This window comes from Protopterus annectens, chromosome 10.part0 (genome assembly GCF_019279795.1).
Source record: "Protopterus annectens isolate FY-2018-M chromosome 10.part0, PAN1.0, whole genome shotgun sequence".
Classification (NCBI taxonomy): Eukaryota; Metazoa; Chordata; order Ceratodontiformes; family Protopteridae; genus Protopterus; species Protopterus annectens.
This window is the reverse complement of record NC_056744.1, coordinates 1,060,999,764-1,061,023,107: the sequence shown is the minus strand read 5'-3', so window position 1 is coordinate 1,061,023,107 and position 23,344 is coordinate 1,060,999,764. Positions and strand designations below refer to the sequence as shown.

At 39.3% G+C, this 23,344-nt stretch overlaps 1 protein-coding gene across 1 annotated transcript in view; it reads right to left on the bottom strand.

Moving 5' to 3' along the window:
• LOC122813474 (cytochrome P450 4B1-like) overlaps positions 1 to 23,344 on the bottom strand; it is a 561,508-nt gene that overhangs the window by 43,989 nt on the left and 494,175 nt on the right. The window contains exon 11 of the mRNA XM_044085809.1: positions 14,573 to 14,655. Within this exon, the coding sequence (XP_043941744.1) occupies positions 14,573 to 14,655 (83 nt within the window). The remainder of the gene's footprint in view (positions 1 to 14,572; positions 14,656 to 23,344) is intronic.

Sequence of the window (23,344 nt, the reverse complement as noted above, 5' to 3'; positions counted from 1 at the left end):
AGAAGGCTTGAAGAAGACAACTAACATGGAACGTTATGGTAAGTACATAACTTCTCAATGTTAAGTTGTCAATCTCACCTTCATTCTTGCTGGATGGGACCGCGTCCCTAGCACCTTCACCCTGGGTGGCTCATCGGAACAGACGCTTGAGAACGGTGGAACCAAAATTAGCCCGGCTTCCGGAGGCCATGTCTAATTTGTAGTGAGAGATAAAGGTATGAGGAGAGGCCCATGTGGCTGCCACACAAATGGAATCTATTGGTAATCTAGCCTGAAAAGCTATTGACGTAGCTAAGGCTCTAGTTGAGTGAGCTCTAGGCCTTGACGGTAGTTCTTGACGTCTGAGTTCATAGATGAAAGTAATCACAGAGGCCAGCCATCTAGAAAGGGTTACTTTGGAAACTGGAAGGCCTTTCTTTCCTGCCACATAAGATAGGAAGAGCTGCTCAGATTTCCTACCTTGCTTGGTTCTGTCCAGATAGTAATGGAGCTGACGATGAACGTCCAAAAATGCAGCTTCTGTTCCGCTCTGTTGGTGTAGTTAGGGAAGAAAACTGGGAGATCAATAGTCTGGTTTAGGTATGCCTCAGAAAAAACCTTAGGTAAAAAGGACAGGTTAGTCCTGAGAGACACTCTGTCTTTATGGAAAACTAGATAAGGAGGACGAATGTAACGGGCATAAAGTTCTGATACTCTCCTCACAGATGTTATGGCGACTAGAAAAAGAGTCTTCCAAGAGAGCAACTTCAAAGAGCAGGAAGCCGCAGGTTCAAAGGAGGGGAGAATCAAGGAAGTTAGAACCAAATTTAAGTCCCATTGTGGTGTGGGGTCTCTGATTGGGGGCTTGAGCAAAAGGATTCCTTTAAGAAAGGCTTTACAAAGCTTATGGGACATGATACTGGAGTCTGAAAAGCCTACATGAAAGTTTGAAATAGCCGCTAACTGTACTCTGATGGTGGAGGAAGAAGAGCCTGAGTGAAACAGTTCGGTCAGGAAGTCTAGGACTGATTGGATAGGGGCAGTAAAAGGATCCATATTTCTAGCCCCTGCCCAGAATGAAAAATGCTTCCACTTGCTGGCATAAATCCTTCTGGTAGATGACTTAAGGGAAGCTATAATGATGTCATGCACAGAATGGGAAATAAGGGGAAGCCTGGCTAGGGTTGGAAGTGGAGCAACCAAGCTGTGAGGTTGAGAGATTGGAGGGACTGGTGCAGCTGTCCTGACTGATGGGTTAAGAGATCTGGCACTGGGTCCAGATGCCAGGGCTGCCCCAAGAGGTAATGATGCAGGAACGGAAACCATATCTGTCGAGGCCAGTAAGGAGCAATGAGGATCATCAAGGCTCTCAAGGCGGTAGCTTTGTGAATCAACTGAGTGATTAATGGAAAGGGGGGGCATACAGAAGTCCCTGGGGCCAATCATGGACTAGAGTGTCTCTGGGGGGGTGGCCAGGAAGAGGGAAGAGAGTGAAATGTTGTGGCACTTGCTGTTTTGAGGTGTTGCAAAAAGATCGCAGCAAGGTAGACCCCATTTCTGAAAAATTTCTTCCACTACTGACTGCTTGAGAGACCACTCATGTGGCATGAGAATGGCTCTGCTCAACCTGTCCGCTATGATGTTGGACTTCCCAGGGATGTTTGTTGCTATCAGAAACCGCTGAGAGGAGGTCGCCCACTGCCAAAGTCTGGGTGCCTCTCGACATAAGGGATAGGACTTGGTTCCACCCTGCTTGTTTATGTACCACACTACAGACACATTGTCCGTCTGAACTGCAATAGTCCCGATGGGAAGAGAGTCCTGAAGGGCTTGCAACGCTAAAAGGACTGCTCTCATCTCCAAGACATTTATGTGCAGGTGGCATTCGAAAGGTTGCCAAGTGCCCTGGACTGTCCTGCCCTGAAAATGCCCCCCCACCCGACCAGGGAGGCGTCCGTTGACACCGTGGCAACCGGGGGGGAAAGAACAAGGGGCCTGCCCTGAAGGACTTGAGGGGAGACCATCCACCAAGAAAGGTGTTTCTTGCAAGATAGAGTTATTAAGATGTTGTGTGACATTGGAAGCTGTTGAAAGGACCACTGGGAAGACAGCATCCACTGAAGGATCCGCATATGAAAGTGAGCTAGGGGAAGTAGCGTAATTGCTGCCGCCATGAGACCTAATACCTTCAGGACAAACCTGACCTGGATTCTGTTGCTCTGAAGAAGGATGTGAACATGCCTGCGAATATCTAAAACTCTTTGCTCGGTTAGTTTTGCAGAGAGTTGGACTGTGTCCAAGCTGGCGCCTATGAAGGTAATAGACTGACAAGGCGACAAGGCAGACTTTTCGAAATTTATGGAGATACCTAGCCCTTTGCAAGTATGAATGGTGTAATCTCTGGACAGGAGAAGCTGATGCCTGGTGGTGGCAGTGAGGAGCCAGTTGTCTAGATATGGAAACACCTGGAATCCTTGACGTCTCAGATGAGCCGTAACCACTGCCATGCATTTGGTGAACACTCGGGGGGCTGTAGTGAGACCAAAGGGCAGGGCCCTGAACTGGTAGTGACTGTCCCCCATCCGGAAGTGGAGAAACCTCCTAGAGCATCTGTGCATCTTGATGTGGTAGTACACATCCTGAAGGTCTACTGAGCACATCCAATTGTCCTGACCCAGAAAGGGTAGAATGGACTGTAGCGTGACCATCCGGAACTTCGTTCTTTTTACAGACTTGTTTAGTCTGCTGAGATCCAATATTGGCCTCCAGTCCCCTGTCTTTTTTGGTACCAAACATAACTTGGAGTAGATTCCGGATCTTTGCTGGTCTGCTGGGACTGGCTGGATGACTCTTTTTGTTAGCAGTTTTGATATTTCTAGTACTGCTTGTTCCCTTAGACTGGGTGGAACGTCTGGAAGGGGCCCTTTTGGCTGAGTTGGGGTGTGGATAAAGGGAATTTTGTAACCCTTGGATATAATCGACCGTACTCATTTGTCTTGGGTGAGTGAAAGCCAGGCTTCTGGTTACAGTGATAACCTTCCCCCAACTACCTCCGAAGGCGGACAGTCGAGCTGCTTCTCAGGGATGCTGGAAGGGTTTGTCAGAGAGGGTCTCTCTGCTACCCTGATTCTGCGGACCTCCTCTGCCTCTAGGGCGGTGTCTGTTATTGTTCCCCCTGCCTCTAGAGGGGAACTGACCTCTTGCATCAGGCGTGACTTCCTGTGGTTTATGGAACCACATTTTCCCACCCTTCTGACCCTTAGGATATGGTCTAGACAAGGTGGAAAAACAGACTCCCACAGCAGAGAGAGTCTTGCCTTCTTGCTCACATCTGGTCAAAGTATCCTTTACCTGAGGTCCAAACAAAGCCGAACCGTCAAAGGGGGAGTTAGTGAAGGACGCCTTGAAGGGGTCTGCAAAGTTGCAAAGCCGCATCCAGGCATGACGCCGTAAGGCCACGCCTGTGCCTGCAGCCCTACTCACCCCATCGGCCGCGTAGGAAATAAGCCGCATGGAGGAGCTGACAATTGAATTCAGGGTTGCCAGCTGGCAGTTGATTTTGTCTTGAGACCCCGCAGCTGTTGGATCCTGTAGGGCATCACCCATTTCTTTGAGCATGTCTCTTTGAAGGCAGGTGAAATGGCACAAGTAATTCAGCGACCGTATGACAAAGGTCGCTGAAGAAAACATCCGCTTGCCGTACCTATCCATAGTCCTAGATTCCTTATTAGGAGGATGGACAGGTACTGAAGGATCAGCCATTTCCTTCTTAGTGGCTGCAGCCACCACCATGGCATCAACCAGGACACCCTTGGCTAAAAACTGTTTGTCCGACGGGGCTGTAATGAATTTTGAAGGCCTCCGTGGGGTAGGTTCCATCGTATCAGGGGCCGTCCATGCCTTCCGCACCACCACTTCCCTGAGGGGATCAAAGGGCGGAGACACCCAGGAGGTGGAAGGGCAAGAACCAAACGCCTCTAGGTAAACCGACTCATCCTCAGAAGGATTGAGGGTAGACCAGTTCCCCCTCTGCTTGAGGATCTCAAGGATGTCCGAAAAGGAGACATCCTCAGAGGGGGACCATGGGCACCCTTCTGACTCATCCAAGTCAGTATCATATGTGATGGAATCAGGGGAGTCCACATGCTTTCTCTTACATTTCCTCTTCTGAGGGGGTTCCCCTGATGGATCAGGGGAAACCTCGGAAGAGGAGGATATTCCCAATGGGGAAACCTGAGGCGTTGGATCTCTACAGTCAGGAATGAGAGGGAGGGTAGAGACCGCAGCAGGCACTACAGAGGGAGGAGCTGAGGGAGCCAATCGTGGAGCAGGCACAGGGGCCAGCACGCTCCTCATGACTTCAAAGGCACCCCTATCAGGCAGGGCAGAAGGTCCCCGCTCCGAAGAGATAAGGACCCCTCCCGGCACCGAGAGGGATGGCTCCGAAGCTGATGTCAGGGCCGAACTCACCAGCGCCGAAGCTCTGAGAGGGATAATGGAGCCACTTGCCCCCTCTGAGCTGACGAGGAAGTTCAGGCACCCGGATCCCTCCAAGGATGGGACCATGGAAAAGAATGGAGCCGACTACGGAGCCGAAATATGAGGTATCGGCTCTGACGTGTCAACAGCCATGGCTCCCACGAGCTCCGGCTCCGAACTCAAAGGAAGAGTCAGAGGAGGAATCGAGGATGGAGTGGGTATAGCCACTGTCTGTTGAGAAGGGCTATGAAGCATCTGGGCTAGTGCCTGAGACTTAAGGAGTCTACTAACCACCCTCTCGTGGTCATGATCCGACAGCCTGGAAGACCTTGAGGAATGGGATCAATGGCTCCGCTCCGAAAGTAAGGGAGACCTCGGAGCCGAATGAACGGACTCCAAGGATGGAGACCTAGACCGTTTATGGCTGGCAGATGGCACCGACAGAACTATCGGTGCTGACTGAGTCTTAGAAACATCGGCTCCAGCTCGAGCCGATGTAGAAGACTGCGTCTTAGAAACATCGGCTCCAGCCGGAGCCGATGTAGAAGACTGCGTCTTAGAAACATCGGCTCCAGCCGGAGCCGATGTAGAAGCAGTCAAAGCACCACCAGTCGAAGGATCTGAACATGGAGCTGATGGCCTGGAAGGCTTTGAAGGCTTCCCTGATGATGACTTGGCCGGGGAACCTTCAGGCTTTAACAAGCTTCTCAAAATTAACTTGATTCTGCGTTCCTGCAGGACTCTCGGACTGAACGTGTGGCAGACAGAACAAGAGTCCTGCAGGTGCAGAGGGCCCAGGCAATAAACACAAGAAGTGTGACCATCTGTCAGCGACATTTTCTGACAGCACGAGTCACACTTCTTGAAGCCTGAGACCTTGGTGTCTTTAGACATCCTAAATAGTGAAGGACAATCACAAAAAATACACACACACACACACACACAGACACCCCTTAGAAACAAAAGCTAAGTCAGTCACACAGACAAATTCACCTGACAAAATAAGGAAAAAGGGGATGGGCCCAAAGGCCTAACCGTTTAAAGAAAACAAGGGGGTTTAAGGGATTTAAGGGACCCGGAAGAAAGTTATGCTAAGTAGGGATACTAATGGGAAGGGTACTATCAACAACTACCCAAAACTGACTGAAAATAGTAGAAATTTAAGAAATATTTAAATGCAACCTGCAGAGCCGGTAAGAAACGCACCTCGCAGCTGAAGCGGCAAATGAGATCTGGGTAGTTAGCGCCTAGCATTGTGGGATATAGGGTAGCCTCGAGCCGGTAAAAATAGCTCTCGAGCTTTACTATAGGCCGAGTCGGAACCGAGGATTGGCTCCGAACCCATCCAGCAAGAATGAAGGCGAGATTGACAACTTAACATTCTAGATTATACATTCCCAAATAGATTGTATAACTTTAAGGAGCTGGTAATAGAATTTTAAATAATAATTTTCCTGTTTCTTAGTAACTGATATGGAGCTCAAGAAAAAAGCTGTTACCAGTTGGCCATCTAGGCTCCGCCCCCTTATCTATATTATTCTAATAGACAAAAAAAGAGACAACCTGTATGCGATGATGCATGAAAACACAAAGCATTCATTTTAGATAAAATCCACTTATATTCCAGGCATTAGATATGGCACAGCCCTACTTTTAAGGATAAGCTTTAATACTGCTGTATCTAGCATTTAGATAAAGCAACATTAATTCTCTGATTTTCCACTCTATCCAATTTAGGTCATTAACCCGATATTTACTGGGTGCAGAGCATTGAAACTAATCCTGCACAGGATGTTAATCATTTGTAAGATTAACACCACACACACACACACACACACACACACACACACACACACACACACACACACACACACACACAATTTGTACGCACACTTGCAGTTTAATTTAAGGACTGTCAATTAATTTACACCATGTGTTTGTGGTGTGGGAGGAAACCAGGATGATAATGCCACACTGACCAACTTGAATGGCTGATAATGCCACACTGGTGAAGCATATACCTCCAGAGTCAATAGAGTCAGACTGTGGACAAATAGGGCCCTATGCAATGCAAGGAATCATGCTCCTGCTAGCCATGCCAGTATCCCATTATTTGTCTGTCTCTCCCCAATTACCATAAATATTGTTCAAACCAGTTCATGCACATACTATTTTTTCTGTACTTTTACAACCTTTAGTTCAAATTAAAAAAAAAAAACAGTGGCAGACATTTTCTAAACAAAAACTCTCTCTCATAGAAAACAGACTTAGCAGGATAAACAGTAAACTTCTCCTCACTTAAAACTCATATTTAAATATAAATTAATCTCTCAACTCATTAAACTACAAGATACATGCTGGGATTAATATTCAGAAGCATACAATGAAGTGTTAATTAGCAGCTATGCAAAGCGTAGATTATTTTTCTGGGTGATACAGCAGTTAGCACTGTTGCCCTGCAGAACTTAGTTTTTCAGTTTAGCATTTCACCAGGGTGCCTTCTGTATGGAGTCTGCATGTCCTCCCTCTGGATAATGCTGCCACATATATGATAAAACAGGTAAGTATTTATTTATGGGATTTACATCTAATACGTAAGTGAGGTGTGTGACCGTACAGCCACAGTCAAACTTTTATACAGTTTCTCATAAGGATCTCTGCCTAATGCCTCTTAGGGTTAGTGCTAAAAGTGAAAAGTCCATAACTATGAGCCTTTGAACATCTAGATTTATCATGTAAAAAGGTAATATCATACATATATCTATCTATATATATATATATATATATATATATATATATATATGTATGTGTGTGTGTGTGTGTGTGTAAATATATAAATATCTCTCTCTCTCTCTGTATATATATATATATATATATATATATATATATATATATATATGTATAGGTCCTAGTTGAATCACCAAAATTACATTTAATCAAACTCCAAATTACCGCAATCAGTTTGCAAAAAGAACAATATGACACAGATCGATTTTGCCGAAGTTTGTTTCAGTGAAATGCTGAGTATACAGCAAATTCTTTTTACAGCATCATAGCAGTTAAATGGAGATCGTGCTACAGTTAAGATTGGGAAATCCACCCTTGTCGTCTCTGTAGGGCAATCTCGGAGTTGGTATATATAATTTGCAGGGAGTGGGGGGGCACAGGGGGGCTTGACCCTGCAAAAACATTAAGAAATGTTTGTTTTTGGTCTTTATTTTTTAGCTGGGTGTGTTTTCAATGTGTAGTGGTTTGGCAAAGTCAGTGTTCGGCATATTTTTTCTTTCTGCAAAATGGTCTCAGTAATTTGGAGTTTGATTAAACATAATTTTGGTGATTCAGCTAGGACCCATATATATATATATATATATATATATATATATATATATATATATATACATATACATACTGCATTTGAGACTATGGTACCTCTGACTGTTCCCCTTATTTTGATGTATAGCAATTTTAACGTTAGTATATGTAAGCTGTAAGATTTGTTTGGGAGTGTGCGGGGAATATATTTTCATGTTGGAGGGATGGGATGAAACTTACTGGAAAAAAAAAACTTTAGTGGCAGTACAGCAAGTCTGAAGATTCACTTTTAATTTGTGAATAGCATCTTATTTTTTTCAAAGTGGTGAGACTGATAATTACAGGTTTTCTGATTAAAATATGGAGACACTTCTTTAGTCTGTTTTGAGAAAGTATTCTTTTAATATCAATAAATAGACATAAAATAGCATCGGAATACTATAGAACAAAGCAGAAGAAACACTGACTTGATTTAATACCAAAAGTTACTTTTGTTGCGGTAGTTTTTTTCTGTACTACCAAAACTTCTTCTTCATGTTGGAGGGATGGGATGAAACTTACTGGAAAAAAAAAACTTTAGTGGCAGTACAGCAAGTCTGAAGATTCGCTTTTTATTTGAGAATAGCATCTTATTTTTTTCAAAGTGGTGAGACTGATCATTACAGGTTTTCTGATTAAAATATGGAGACACTTCTTTAGTCTGTTTTGAGAAAGTATTCTTTTAATATCAATAAATAGACATAAAATAGCATCAGAATACTATAGAACAAAGCAGAAGAAACACTGACTTGATTTAATACCATAAGTTACTTTTGTTGTGCAGTTTGTTTCTGTACTACCGAAACTTCTACAGAGCTATGTGTTTTCTAATGGGTACCCTTCTGCATCACTTCCATTGGCAGTAGAAAATCAGCAGCAAACTCTGCTGTTAGTCTTGCTTTTCATATCTGCTTGCATTTCTCAATTAAGCAAATTATTTCTTACAAAGTAAAGTTTTGAATCTCACTTTCAAAATGTTTATTTCATTGTTCCTGTGGAGCTGATGAACTGACATAGTTGGCTGCATTTCTTCTATTTTTGTCTCAGAATGACTACACTGAAACTACTGTCATTTCTGAAGCTATTTTGGGAACTTCTCTAAAAAATGGGAAATTTGAATTTAATGTTTTGAGCTATATCTCACTATGAATGGACTTCTGGTAAAACCTGAAAATATAATGTGCCATGTCACTTAATGGATGCAGCTAATTTCACTCTTTGTACAACTACTTCACCTCTAGGTAACTTAAAAGGATTCATAATTATTCATTGAATGATTATTCTTAAATGGGCAAATGCACAAATGTGAATAGCTGAAAACCACTTTCAGCAAAAAAGTTTTCACATTTTATTTTTGAAGAGGAGCAAGCCTCCTTGCACCCCTCATGTAGGGTGATATCCACACATCCTCTACCTTATTTACAACAACTCCATGGTCGCAATGGAGAAAATGCAACACCTCTCATTTGTTGTAAATGATTTTAAGCTATAAAGCCGTTATGCTACCTTCCATCAAAGTATAATCCTTCTTCAAATACTAAGAATACCATTTGGGATTTCATCAGGTTCATAAGTGGTCCAGACAGCAACTGAAACTATAACTGAAGGTCTAAAAAAAGTAGTCGACATAATCAGTAGCATTTTGCTCTAGGGTGCCACCAAAGAGGAAAATAATATTCTTCTAATAGAGTTGCTTGGCAGATTAAGGGTTAAAGATCTGTAACTTAACAGGAAGGAATGGCAAATCTTTGTAGCTTCCCTGAAATACATGATTTATGTATCATATGCTGAAGGGTTAAAACCAGATGTTGACAAGATAAAAGCTACTGTAAAGATGCAAAAACCTTATGTCATATCATTTCTTGTAGGTTTCCTAGGCATGGTGCATAATCTGTCCAAATTCATTCCCAACTTGTAGGATTCTAAATACCATTCAAGAAACTACCAGATATCATGAAGCATTATTTTTAGTCAAAAGAACAAGACAAAAGTTTGGAGATGCAGAAAAATTTAGTTACTTTTTCACCAGCATGCTTAGGTCTTAAATGACACAATCTACTGTTCAGAAAGTGCAAGGAAGCAAGATCTTGGTGCAGTATTTAAACAAGAGGACATACAAATAACTTATCAATCTAGAGCACTAACAGAGACAAATATCATAAAGGAGATGCTTGCAAAGTATTTGATTGTAAAAAAGTTCCATGCCTGTCTATACAGTAAAATGACTCAGCAGAATTTGACCATAAATGACTCCAAAGCATCTTCAAAAAATCATTATACAAACCTGCAGCACATCTTCAAAAAATATCATCACCTTGTCAGAAACATGACTTTTAAGTTCAGCATAAGCCTAGTAAGCTAGTACATAAAGCTGATACTATGAGCAAAACACATCTGCCTGAATGTAATAAGGGTTTAGCTGAGAAGAGTTTGGAAAGTCTGTCGATAGTTTCTCAACTACCAATGGCTTCTGAAAACTGCAAGAGTGAAAATCTAGTACCAGAGATGAGTTAGAGCTCCAAATGTTGTGTGAAACTGTTATGGTAGAATGGTCAGAGAAAGTAAAGTCAAAAGATCCTCTTATTAAAACCTTACTTTCATTACCATGATGAGTTGTTATGCATGCAAGCATTGTTCAATGGAGACAAGAGTAATCCTTTATGCCTGACTGGTGTGATTATCCCAGGCAAGTAATATAAATCATACTTATGAACAAGTAACTTCAAATAGAGAAAAGGAAAGCTTATGATAGCATGCATTTGCCTAACGTGTTCAGGGTTAACAGCAAATTCTGCAAAGCTGTCATATTTGCAGCATACACAGGACTCAGAACCAAAAAGGAATTAATACCTCATGACATTGTATAACTTCCTTGATTAAATGCAGGGTATGACTTATTCTATTATAATGACTTACATTTTTTTCTTAACCGCGCGTGTGTGTGTGTGTGTGTGTGTGTGTGTGTGTGTGTGTGTGTGTGTGTGTGTGTGTGTGTGTGTAGGTTATTATTAGAAATTCCATAAAGGAATTTAATTGACACAAAAATGTTCAATCATTATTACATTTACATCTGTTTTTTCCAAGACATGAAATGCCTGAAGAATTGAAAGCAGATAATGGCAGAAAATTTGTGAGCCAAGATTTTCATTGCTTCTATAAAAAAATGGCAGTTCAGGCACATCACACCAAATTCTACAAACGCTTAGAATAATAGACACATGAAGTGGATGATGCAGAGAGTAAAGAAAATGCTTAAAACATAAGAGTACTGAAAATCTAATGGTTTCATATCTATTCTTGAATATAGTCATGCTCCAGTGCAAACATACCTCTCAACCTCTTAGAGCAAAAAATCTGGACAAAGCCTAAAACAATGGGGGACAAATAGGGACAGATTTTAAATATTTCTCTTGCAAACTTATTAGCATGAATTTTCCAAAGGATGTGGAGTCTTAAGCTCAAATGTTTGTCATTATTTCATGACTCCAATCCTCGGCTATTTGCCAGAAAGGGACAGATATTGGGGGAACATACCATAAATATGAGGCAGAAATCTGGACATTCTGTGAAAACCTGTACAGTTGAGAGGTATGAGTGCAATCAACAGACTTAGAATCAACTCATTTATTTATGGTTCAAAAATTGTCAACTTCTTTTTCACTCATTGTGCCAACAGTAAAATCTGCAATAAAACTATTGCAAGAGAGACTATGTAAACAAAAGTTCTACTTTGACAAAAATGCCATTTCTTTTTTTTTTCTGTTTGGAAAAGTGAGGAAACAGATGAGACAAGATTTTTTAGGCAGTAAAGAGCAAATGTAAGGTATAGTAATAAGTCTTCATGCTTATTTAAACTGTACTTCATGCAAGGTCCTAATTTACACATTTGCAGTAGAAACAAAAATAATCTTTAAGTTTCAAAACAGAAACCATGAGAGTCCTTCTAAGATTAAGCACTTTCATTCTTTGCTATTTTCACCATAGAACTTCTTCAGAATCTTTTTACAAAACATTTCCATATCATGTAAATACTCTCCAGGCTTTCCACCAAAAAACATATACAACTAATCAACTACCATTCAAAACATATACACCCAATGAAATACAATATTTAAATTTGTTTCAAAAATCTCAAAAAGGAACATTTCCTGGTATTCAGAACCAATTATACACTAAAAACAAGACAGTCAAAGATCTTCATGGCTTTTTTACCAATCAGAAAATAGAACCAATTGTAGATCTTGATTGCCTTTTCCCACCAATCAAAAAAACAGTGTATCCATTGTCAAAAAGTAACATTCCCAAACAGTCTCCCATCCAAATACTATCCAGGCTCAATCCTGCTTAGCTTCTGAAGTCAGACAAGATTGGGCCCATTTGTTCCAAACTAATAAGTCACTCCCAAAATAAAACATTTTATGTTAATCATATAATTTAATCCTGGTGGTCGATCTGCCATACATGCTATTTGACATCTAGATTCACAGAATTCCAGGTGAACCTTATAATCACCTTCTACAGCCTGGATTGCTACAGAGGCAATGGCAAAGAATGTATACTTCCTAAAACTTTTACACAATTCAAAGCATGTTTGGCCAGTGTATTATTTGCACTGTGTTTCCTGATGGCTAAATTGTGTTCATAGATCCTACGTTTTAAACATCTCAGTGGTTTACCTATATAAAAACTTGAACATGAGTCACATAAGGCCAAATAAACTACCCAAATGAAAGTGCAGTCAAACCTTTTCTCAGCAGTAAAAACCACGTTGCAAGCATTCAAAGTAATACTTGAACTGTTTGCTATATAGTGGCACTGTTTACAATGTCCAGACCTGAATGTGTCCATCCTTCCACCTACTATTATATTGCCTGTCCGTGTAGACTTTTCTAAAATGTTTTTTATATTATGTCTCTTTTTGTAAGTGAATAATGGCTCTGAACCTAGTATCTGAGCCATGTCTTTGTTGCCCAGAATACATTTCCAATTAACTGTTGGGATGTTTTTTATAATGTTCATATCTGTAGATATAGGAAGGGGAAAGGCATTCCTGAAACCAGTCTTGTTGTTATTCTGGATTACAGGCATAACTGAAGGATCTATTGAGAAATGAAGCTCGACTTTATTTAGGATAGGTCTTTCCATGTCCATTCTGAGTAATAACACTTCTTGCTTAATTTTACTTAACCAATCAGTGGTGTAACCTCGTTCAAGAAAGTAACATTTAGAGTAACAAATTTACTCTAAGGGTAGTCTAGTCAATCTACTAGGTCTGATATATTGACCCTTTTCAACATGTTTTTCATGTGCTGAAGATACAGACTGTGTTTATGCAAATATTGATTGACAAAACTACCTTTGCAGTAAGTCTGGCTTTGCATTTATCCCTTCTCTTGTACAAAAGTCAGGGTCACATCGAGATAATTAATTAATTTCAAAAAACTTGTACTCATGTTCAAGTCATTGAGAAGCAAATTAAATTCATCTTCTTTTCCATTCCATATGAAAATCAAATCATCGATATATCTTTGATAAGAAAACACTTTGTTGAATGGCAGATGTTGTTCTAATGTCTCTTATTCCCAAAGTGCCATTACCAAATTTGCAAACGCTGGTGCAACTTTGGTACCCATCATAACTCTACTTTTCTGTTTATAAATGTTTCCATCAAACCAGAAAAAAATTGTTCTTCAGTACCAGAGATAATAACAAACATATGGTGTTTATAGTGTTCACATCCAAATTTGTGAACGGTAACAAATATTCCCTTATGGCTTCTATTCCATCTTTTTGATCTATACACATGTAAAGAGACACAGCATCCAAAGATGCAAAGTGCCAATCTGCAAACCATGCCTGAAATTTATTTAATAATTCCAATAAATGCTATGAGTATCTGAGATAAAACTCTGAGGATTGAACTACTGGGTTCAAAATATAATCTAGATACCCTGAAATCTGTTCAATCATGTATTTCTGTGCTGATATTACTGGTCTAAAAGGTGAATTCATGGCACCTTTATGTACTTTGGGAATTCCAAATAATTTTGCTGTTTGAGGTAGCTCAACCTTCATATATTCATAAATGTGATGATGCAAATCCCCACGAAGGAGTAGTTCATCCAAAGTACTGTCTATCATGTAAAAGCATTTCAACACTTGAATTTTATTAGTTTTTTTCATAACAATGAGTGTCAGATAACTGTTCCATTATTTTGTTCTATTTACTGCTGTCCATGATCACTAAAGTCCCACCTTTATCCGCTCTCATAATGCAAATGTCTCTATTAGATGACAATTCAATTAGGGTTTTTCTCTCAGAACCACTCATATTGTATAGCCTGGATTTTTTGCTCACTTTGTTCCTTAAATCAGACTCAACATACTCTTGAAAAACTTGCAACGTGTTATGTAAAACTGGATAGTAAGTGCTACTGTTATGTAGTTTCCTCAATTCTTCTTGATACTGTGGAATATCATGTAAGATGTAACTTAAATTTAGTTTTCTCAAGTGCAATCTAAAATTGACAATGGTATCAGTCAGACTTGCAGATTGTGTGGGAATAAAAGACAGTCCTTTCTCGAGTACTTTAAAATGCTCGGGACACAATGCTGCACAACTAAGATTCATGACCACTGGACCAAACTCTGAATTAGATATTTATATATATATATATATATATATATATATATATATATATATATATATATATTACCAAGTAATGGAGTTCATGCTTTAATGAATTAAGTTAGTAGAACTTACCTTCCTCCTGCAGCAAATGGTACAAAGGCATATGAATGTCTGTTGGCAGCTCTATCTGGTAAAAATCTTGAAGGATCAAATACCTGTGGGGCAGAAACACCCAAACCAGATTTTAAAGAATCACACTACATAATTGTCTTAAATTTAACTTACCACTTCTACAGAATACAAACATCAATGTCATTTTTCTCATAAAAGGTATTACTCAATTATACCACTGCTTCTACAAATGGCAAAAATAAACAACAGCATCACTTTAATTTGTTGCACTAAAATTAGACAGTCAAAAGCAGTGTGAAGTTAGGTAGGAAACTATGACCTCTTTACTTGACTGAAGTAAAGATCATAGTGGCAAATATATGGGGGAGGGGGAGCTAGGTCAGCTAAAGCTCCCACATTAGCACTGACTTCTCAGCAGCACAGCACATCTTTCAACTGTTTGGTATTTAGCAGAAATACAGAGCATGCAACTTAAAATAACTGTGCAGCTCCTTTAAATTGCATTTTTTTAGTCAAAGTCAAAAGTCAAAGTCAAAGTAAATTTTATTGTCAGTTAGATATACATAGTAGTGCAAGCTGAATGAAATTACACTGCTTTGGTTCCCGTGCAAGACGTAACAATGAAACACATAGTTTGAATGGTAGTAAGTCTAAAGCATATACAGTAATAATTAAAATATTAACACAATTAATTACCAAAATTGGACAGGAAGGCATTAGACAGTATTATACTAGTAGGTATAGCAAAACTATGACTTCACATTGTGATTGCTTAGAATATTGCACTTCATCAGTTGCGGTATGATATATTTTGATGTTCATATTGCACATGTATGGAGTTGTGACTCACATCTGACTGTTTCACACAATATTTACAGTTTAACCTTGCCAGCCATTGACATCAGTGAGCTGTGTCTGAGACTGCATTTGTAATTGTGCGAAGAAGTACATTGTAGGAGAATAACTAACTACAAACAATAGTCACTGAAGTTTAAAAAAAAGGAGAGTTGTAGTTGAAATAAGAAAAACAACTTCACTGTTTGCTGCACATGAAGAAAAGTAGAGGTCTGAGATCTCTCTTTTTTTACTTACTAAATTAATAAATTGCCATTGTTAAACACAGCATGCAGCAAAGCTCACCAATGAGAACAGTTCCCGCTAAAATATTATTACTGCTTAACAGACACAGCTATGTTCTTCACTCGGTAAGGAAATTTAAAGCAGCTCATTCATTTACATAAGACTATTTCATTGTAGTTATTTGTCCCTACTGCCATTTTTATTGTAGACCTGTTATTTCTCTACATGATTCAGGCACTAACAATATTTATTTTTTATTTTGCCTCTCTTTGCATGGAGAATCATTGAAAATAGGATAGACTTGGATAAATGAGGAGTACAATTGTCTTTACTCTGCAGTGGGTCCTGTGCAGTTCTGAAAAGATACTATGTGCTATTAGACATTTGTGATTGCATCTGCTTAGCATTACTAAGCAAATTTCCTGAGAAATATACTCTGTATGGTTTACCTGAAATGTACTTCTAACAAGTAAAAAAATGTGTCTTATCTAATTTGTACTATATTGTATTCATTTCATAAAACCACCACTCTCAGCCCCAGGAGTGCCGGAAGTTGCTGAAAGCTGCAGGGCAGAAGGCAAAAGGAGCACTTATTAATTTTAAAGGGCAGTTTTCTAATTATTTACAACCATAACAGAAGCATATCAATTACTACCATAACTGAAGCATATCCATGACACAAAATGTATATTGTGTAAACATATATTTACACAATATGCATTTTATGTATACTGTGTAAATATGAGTTACATTTGGCATAATGCAAAGAAATTTCATAGAAAAATATAAATGAAGCTAAACTTGCACTTGAATGGTATGTGATCCAGTAGCCACATATTCAAAAGATACAGAAAAAACTGCTGTAGTGCTGTAGTGCTGTAACACAATTTCTGCTGCCACAAAGAGGGCAGCCATCACAGAAGTGTGGTGGAAAGCAGTTAAACTCTGCATTCAAACTGTTAAACACATCAGCTGGACTTCAGAAAAAAAGTCTAAATGAAGCATTTACCAGCTTCCCACTACTCTTTTGTAGTGACAGCAGATTATTGTTAAGTTTAATAATAGTAAGAGGTACCTAATAAAAGCTTGTTAAGAACATTTTTGATGTCAGAATGGTGCTTAACAAGCATGTTTTCCCCATTTTCAAAGCATAATCACAGTAATCTATACACTACAAGTTATTATTTTTCAAAAATAAGACATAAAATGCATCATAGAAGAAATATATCCTGGCAGTATCCACAACACAAATCAGAGAAGTGCAGTTTGGCACAGGCTTATTGAGGGCTTCTGCCCTGGACTCACCTGTTCTACAAGAGTTCCTGCTCAGAACTGTGCAAATAAGGTTGCTATAGCTTGTGTTTGTGGGTGGTGGCAGCTGCGAACAGTGAGATTATTATTTCCTAAATTCTTCTCACAATCAGACTTCAGAGACGAACACAGAAGGTCACTATAACTTGTCTGGGACTGGGGAAAGTATAATCATTATTTATTAAATTTTCTACCCAGTTAAACCTTGGATGCATGCAGAGAAGGTTACTCTGGCTTTTACGGGCCAGTGACAGTGTGGTCATTATTTCTTTCACTTTTCACACAATCTTAGCAGGGTGTAAAGGAGAGTGTAGGGGCAGTGTACTGTCTAGGAACAACTGGCAAGAATACACAACTGTGATATTTTTTTTATCTTTTCTCACAATCACATATTAGAAGTGTATATTCAGGTGGCTATTTTTGGAAGGTAGGGGTAAATTGGCATATTGTCACTACACATCTGTGATCAACAACTTAAAATATGTTACTATATTCTGGTTGTCAGGTGGATTCACAGATGGTGGCTGTCTTTTAGGGATGGGATGAAAAGGCATGCTGTATGATGTGTGACAGCAGCAACTTGAAATAAATGACTGAGGCCATTTATTCATTCATTCATTCACTTTCATCACAATCTAACATCAGAGGGATACACAAAAGGTGATTATCTTTTCTTTTTTATTTTCCTTTGGCAGGGGGATAGACACTCCTCTAAGATATGCTTCATGTATCTTTGCAAGCATGTATCTTCTCAGTTTATTGGGAACTACCTTTAGTCAGCTGTGATCATTAAGCCTTGGGCACAACTTATTTCTTCCTTGAAAGAAAAAATAAGACTGAATTTCTTTAGTTAGTCATGATATTTGTCCATGCCACAATTGTAACAAAAGGCTGGCGCTGGGGAAAAAACTATAAAATGTACCTCACAACATCTAGAAAGGCCCAAGTGGTAGCTTCCAGACCAAAGGCTTAATTCTGCTATTTTCTTCACAGTTATTACACTGCAGTCTTGGTCATTTAGGGAGTGGTGAGAGGATGCAGGAAGAAAATGAAGACTAAGAATGAATTCCTTTCTTTAGCCACAGTTTTTGCTTAGGCCATATTGGTCAACTATATATCATAAGCTTGCTTGCATAATAGTGCCAAATATAACTTTGCTGACACTCAACCTGTTTAGCTTAAGTTTAGCTACTGGTTTTGTCTCTGATGCCCCTTTATAAGGGTGGCCTTACAACTGCCCTGGGTAGTTAAAATCCTATCATCCTTAGAAAGCCTCATCTAGAAAACCATGGGGTGTATCATAACTAACCTCGAAAACTGTGATATCAAGACTGTTTTGTGAAGAGTAGATCCTGTCTAGTTAACCAGGTAAACTTCTTCAGGAGAGTTACAGAGGCTGTAGATGGTAGCCATGAAGGTGTATCTTGACCTGGTGAACATCTTCAGCACCATTCCCCATGCTGGCATCATACCAACACTGCCTGCTTTAAAACTCTTCCCATATGTGGAAAAATGGATAACAAACTGGGTGAAATACAGAGCCCACACACTGCAAGTTACAGGTGCCTCATCAGTAAGTATGAAAGTGACCAGTAGTGTCTCTCAGGGCTCAGTGCTGGGATCTCTTGTTTTTGGTATTTTACTTCTCAGATCTCCAAGTGGAGAGCCAAGATCTCTGGCTTTTAAGGTTTGCAGATGACTGCCAACTTCAGATTGTTATTAAGTAACCCTATGATATCCAAACTCCCCTGAATGAACTCTCCCAAGTAAACTGTTGGTGTATTAAAAATGAGCTCAAACTAGATGCTAAAAGTATAGTGTCACTTTTGGTATGCAAACCCTCCCCTCATCATACTATATAGCCCACACACCATTACAGAATGAAAATTGTATCCGGAACCTAGATACTTGGGCTGATAGCTCCCCTTCTTTTCACTATCATCTGACAACAGTTGTTAGGAAATCCTTTTATTTAGCCCACCAAATTGCCAAGTGAATATCTTCACAGTCTAAAGAGGTAATCCCTCCCTTATAGTCAGTATTGATGGTAATCCCTCCTTTATAGTCAGTATTGATGGTAATCCCTTCCTTATAGTCAGTATTGATGGTAATCCCTCCCTTATAGTCAGTATTGATGGTAATCCCTCCCTTATAGTCAGTATTGATCATGACAGTCATCAAGTACAACACCCCCCCTTTGGATGTATCTCACTAAAAATATCATACAATTAAAAAGACCCAAAAGACTCCTAACCAATAAAATCACAGGCCTAACATCCTTGAATTACCAAGAGTGGCAGGAAGCTCTCTCCCTTTATTTTTGAAGGGAAATCTGTCTTGCTCACTGCACCATTAGAGACCTAGTTGCTCTGGACCATCTGTTTCTCAACAAGTCCAATATCATCACCAGTGTTGAACCAGATACCTAAATCTTCACCAAGAGATAAATACAGCAGAGTAGAGAGACCTGCTTATAAATCAGCACCTCCCAGTCCTTTGGAATCAACTTCCCCTACATGTTGAGCAGTGCAATTCACTATCTTACTTTTAACATAAACTAGTGACTGGATGAGTATCCACAAATTTACTCTGGGTTGCACTGGTTTGGCCCTCTTGGAGAATGGAGGTGCTGCCTGTGGGAGAGTACTGGCAAGGCATGAATGATCATAAGATTACTTGGCCTTGGAATATCTATGACTCTAATCTGATTTTATGGCTTACTTGTCAGGACATCTCTGTCTACACTCATAATGATTCTGAGCAGCATAAAGCTAATGTAAGAGAATGAATGAATAACTAAGTACAGCAAAATGATTACTTCATTAGTCAGTTTAGCTCCAGCGAAATGTACCTCTGTGAAAAAATCCTACCAAAAGCAGGCTATTAGGCAGAAGACAGAAAGCCTATCCTGGTACTCAGAGAGTGAAAAGCAAAAACATGCAAGTTTGAATCAACTTGTGAATAGTAAACTTTACGTGTAGAACATACATTTCAACTGTATAAAGTATGTACTTGAATTTAATGTCTTACTTTACTTTTGTAAACTGTGGTCTTTACTGCTATTGAACCTGGGTCGTGTCTGAACAGGGTCAATAGAACAGCTCACTTGGTAAACAAACAGCAATCAATCAATAAACAAATATGCAAACTCTCCAGAATTGTGTAAAACATGCCTGATTTTGCCTCCTATTTTTGCCCTTTCTCTCGTAAAATATTTGATTTTCTGGTAAATCGCACAGGATCATACTTATCAACTCTCCTAAATATTGCTGAATATCCAGATTATTGCCTCATGTTTTTGTCTGCTCTTCATAAAATCTGTCAAACTACTGAAGATCGTGCTCACTAAATAATAAAAAAAACTGAGTCTGAGACTTAATATCCTTTAGAAAATGCATTCTAGTGCAAAACCCGTTATTCTAGCTGCTGTCTAAGTTTATAAAAGCAATATTAAAAATCTGTTCCTGTTTGTGGCCCTTTATCCCACCATCATTTTTGGCTTTGTCCAGGTTTCTTAAGCAAAAGCTGAGAGGTATGAAGATCATTACAGTCAGTCACTCATGCCAGACATTAAAGTTTTGTACTTCTGTTCAGAAAATACATGTTGATGTAAAACCTGTTCTGTTAAAAATTTAAATGAATACGTAATAGTTTAAAATTGTCCCTAGTTTTGAGATTTCATTCTGCTGTGTTTTGGCTTTATAACTCTTAATGAAAGATATTGATTGATATGCCTTAGAAACGCTTACATAGGCATTTCTATGATAACTGTGAGCTCAGGCAGCCAGAAAAGGATAATTTACTACTCAAATTGTCTTTCTTCTGGCTGTCTTTCCTTGGAAATGCCAATGCTAAAAATTCAGAGTAATTGCTACTCCAGTAGCACTTTCAGGGCACATTAGGCAGCTGTTGAAAGTGAAGGGCCCCCACCTCCACCCCCACCCCACCCCATTGTTCCAGCACCTATGTTCATCCCTAAGTAATTTCTGATTGTTCACACCAAATATCTTGCAGTTGCCTTTGTCAACTCATCATGAGTTCCAGCCTTGTCTCTTCCCAGCTGTTCGGTAAACCTGATGTGGTTACAGCTCTCATCTCTGCCTTAACTTATATTAATAACAAATACTGCTCATCACTGCTGTACTTTGCGTAGCTGCATTCCCTCTTGCACAGCCATCCTTTCTACATTTTATTCCGGCAGGCTTTTCTCATGCAGTTGTGTTTTGCTTTTTCCATCTCAGAGTGATATGACTGGATTTACCTTAGGTATGCAGGTATGGATTTTGTATGCATGCATTTAGTTAATCAGTTTTATAAGTCTACTGAGACTGCAAGGTATGAATAGACAGACAGCTTCATATGCATAATGGCAAACATTTGATTTCCAAATGTCATATCCTTCAGGAAATGCAGGCAAAGCATGTTATTCTAGGAAATTTCTATGTGCAGTAATTAAAGTCTGTCCCTATTTTTGAGCATTTGCTCCCCAAATGTTTGCCTTTGCCCTCTGATTCCTAAGCTAAGAGGGTGAAAGGACAGACATGTATTGCAGTGGATTGCCTTTCACTGTTCCTACAGCAACAAGATGAAATGCATTTATTGGGCCATTATTTTTCATTTATTTGATCTCCAGCACATATCTCAGATGCACATAGTTATACACTCTGTATTTAATACTGTGTGTGTGTGTGTGTGTGTGTGTGTGTGTGTGTGTGTGTGTGTGTGTGTGTGTGTGTGTGTGTCTGTCTGTCTGTGGGTATGAGTAAAAGGGGCTGTTCTTGTCTGTCTCAAACTTGCCTCATGTTTTCATTGGGTCCTCATAAATGCTGTGTTTTTCTGGCAAATTGTGGCACTTTGTATTTACAACATAATGAAAGACATGCAAGCTTCAAGTTTCAAGCTTTGTATTCTTCAGAAAATGCTTGCAAATGCTTACAAATACAAAACCCATTATTCTAGCCACTTCCTAAGGGCAATATTTAAAATCTGTTCCTGATTCTGGATTTTTGTCCCTGATTCTTAAGATATGAAGATGACAGAATAGAGGCAGTTGCAGTCAGTTGCTCTACACAGTTCTGACAACAGTAAGCTGAAATATATTTCTGAGACATTATTTATGCATTTGTTAATTCATTTGATCCCAAGTAAACATTTGAATTATATACTGTCATACAAGTGGCTGTAAGTGATGCGTGTGTGCATGTGTGTGTGTGTGTGTGTGTGTGTGTGTGTGTGTGTGTGTGTGTGTGTGTGTGTGTGTGTGTGTGTGTGTGTGTGTGTGTGTGTGTGTGTGTGTGTGTGTGTGTGTGCATGTGTGTGTCTGTGTGTCTGCATATAAAAAATACCACCAATTTTGTCTGTAGACATACACAATATTGGCAGGCTCATACATAACACTTACACATAACAGTAAAAAAATAGTTATCAAGAAAATGTCTTTGAAAAATAAGAAGAAAATGTATATTTGCCCTGTTAAGAGGTGTGCACCGAAGTTTGCTTTAGCATATATGGAGGATGGACACAGTGCAGTCATAATTTCTTTAACTTTCTTTACAATCAAATATTAGAGGTTTGCACAGATAGTTTGGAGATAGTGTGCTGTCTGGGAACAATATGATGGACTACATTTTTGTGACCAATATTTTTCCCACTGTACAATGACATGTATGACATGTACACAAGTGGCTATCTTTTGGAGATGGTAAGGAAACATGCTGTGTGTATATGTCTGACAGCATCAGACTGAAGCACACTATACGTAACATTTTCTTCATTCACTTATATCCCATTTTGATGTCAGAGGGGTACGTAGAAGCATACTTCTCAACTTCCTTGATCAGGAATTCTGGACAAAGCCAAAAATGATGAAGGGACAAAGGCCCAAAACAAAGACAAATTTGAAGTATTAGTTTAATTCACTTGAGTTAATAGCACAGTATGCCGTGCATTAGCATGCATTTTCTTGAATAATAAGAAATATGAAAGTCTAAGGTGTGGAAGCGAGACTGACTGTAATCCTCAGTGATTTGCCAGAAAATCAAAAATTATATGAGGGACTGGCAAAAAATATTAGCAAAAATCAGAGGCCTTCTATGAAATTCTGGACAGCTGAGAACTAGGCAGATAGGATGTCTGTCTGTTGGGAATAAGCACAAAGAAACGTGTGTGTATGTAAGACAGCAATAACTTGAAATATGTGATTATGCCCACCTGTAATTTTACCTTAACCCCAATATAAAACCAGAGGAGTTCATAGAAAGTGACTATTACTTTTGGGGTATAAGCAGGCAGGCACTATTTCCAGGTGTGCTTTATATATCCTCAAAAGCATTTGTCTTCTCATTTTATTGACACTACTATTTTTATTAGCTTTGAAAATAA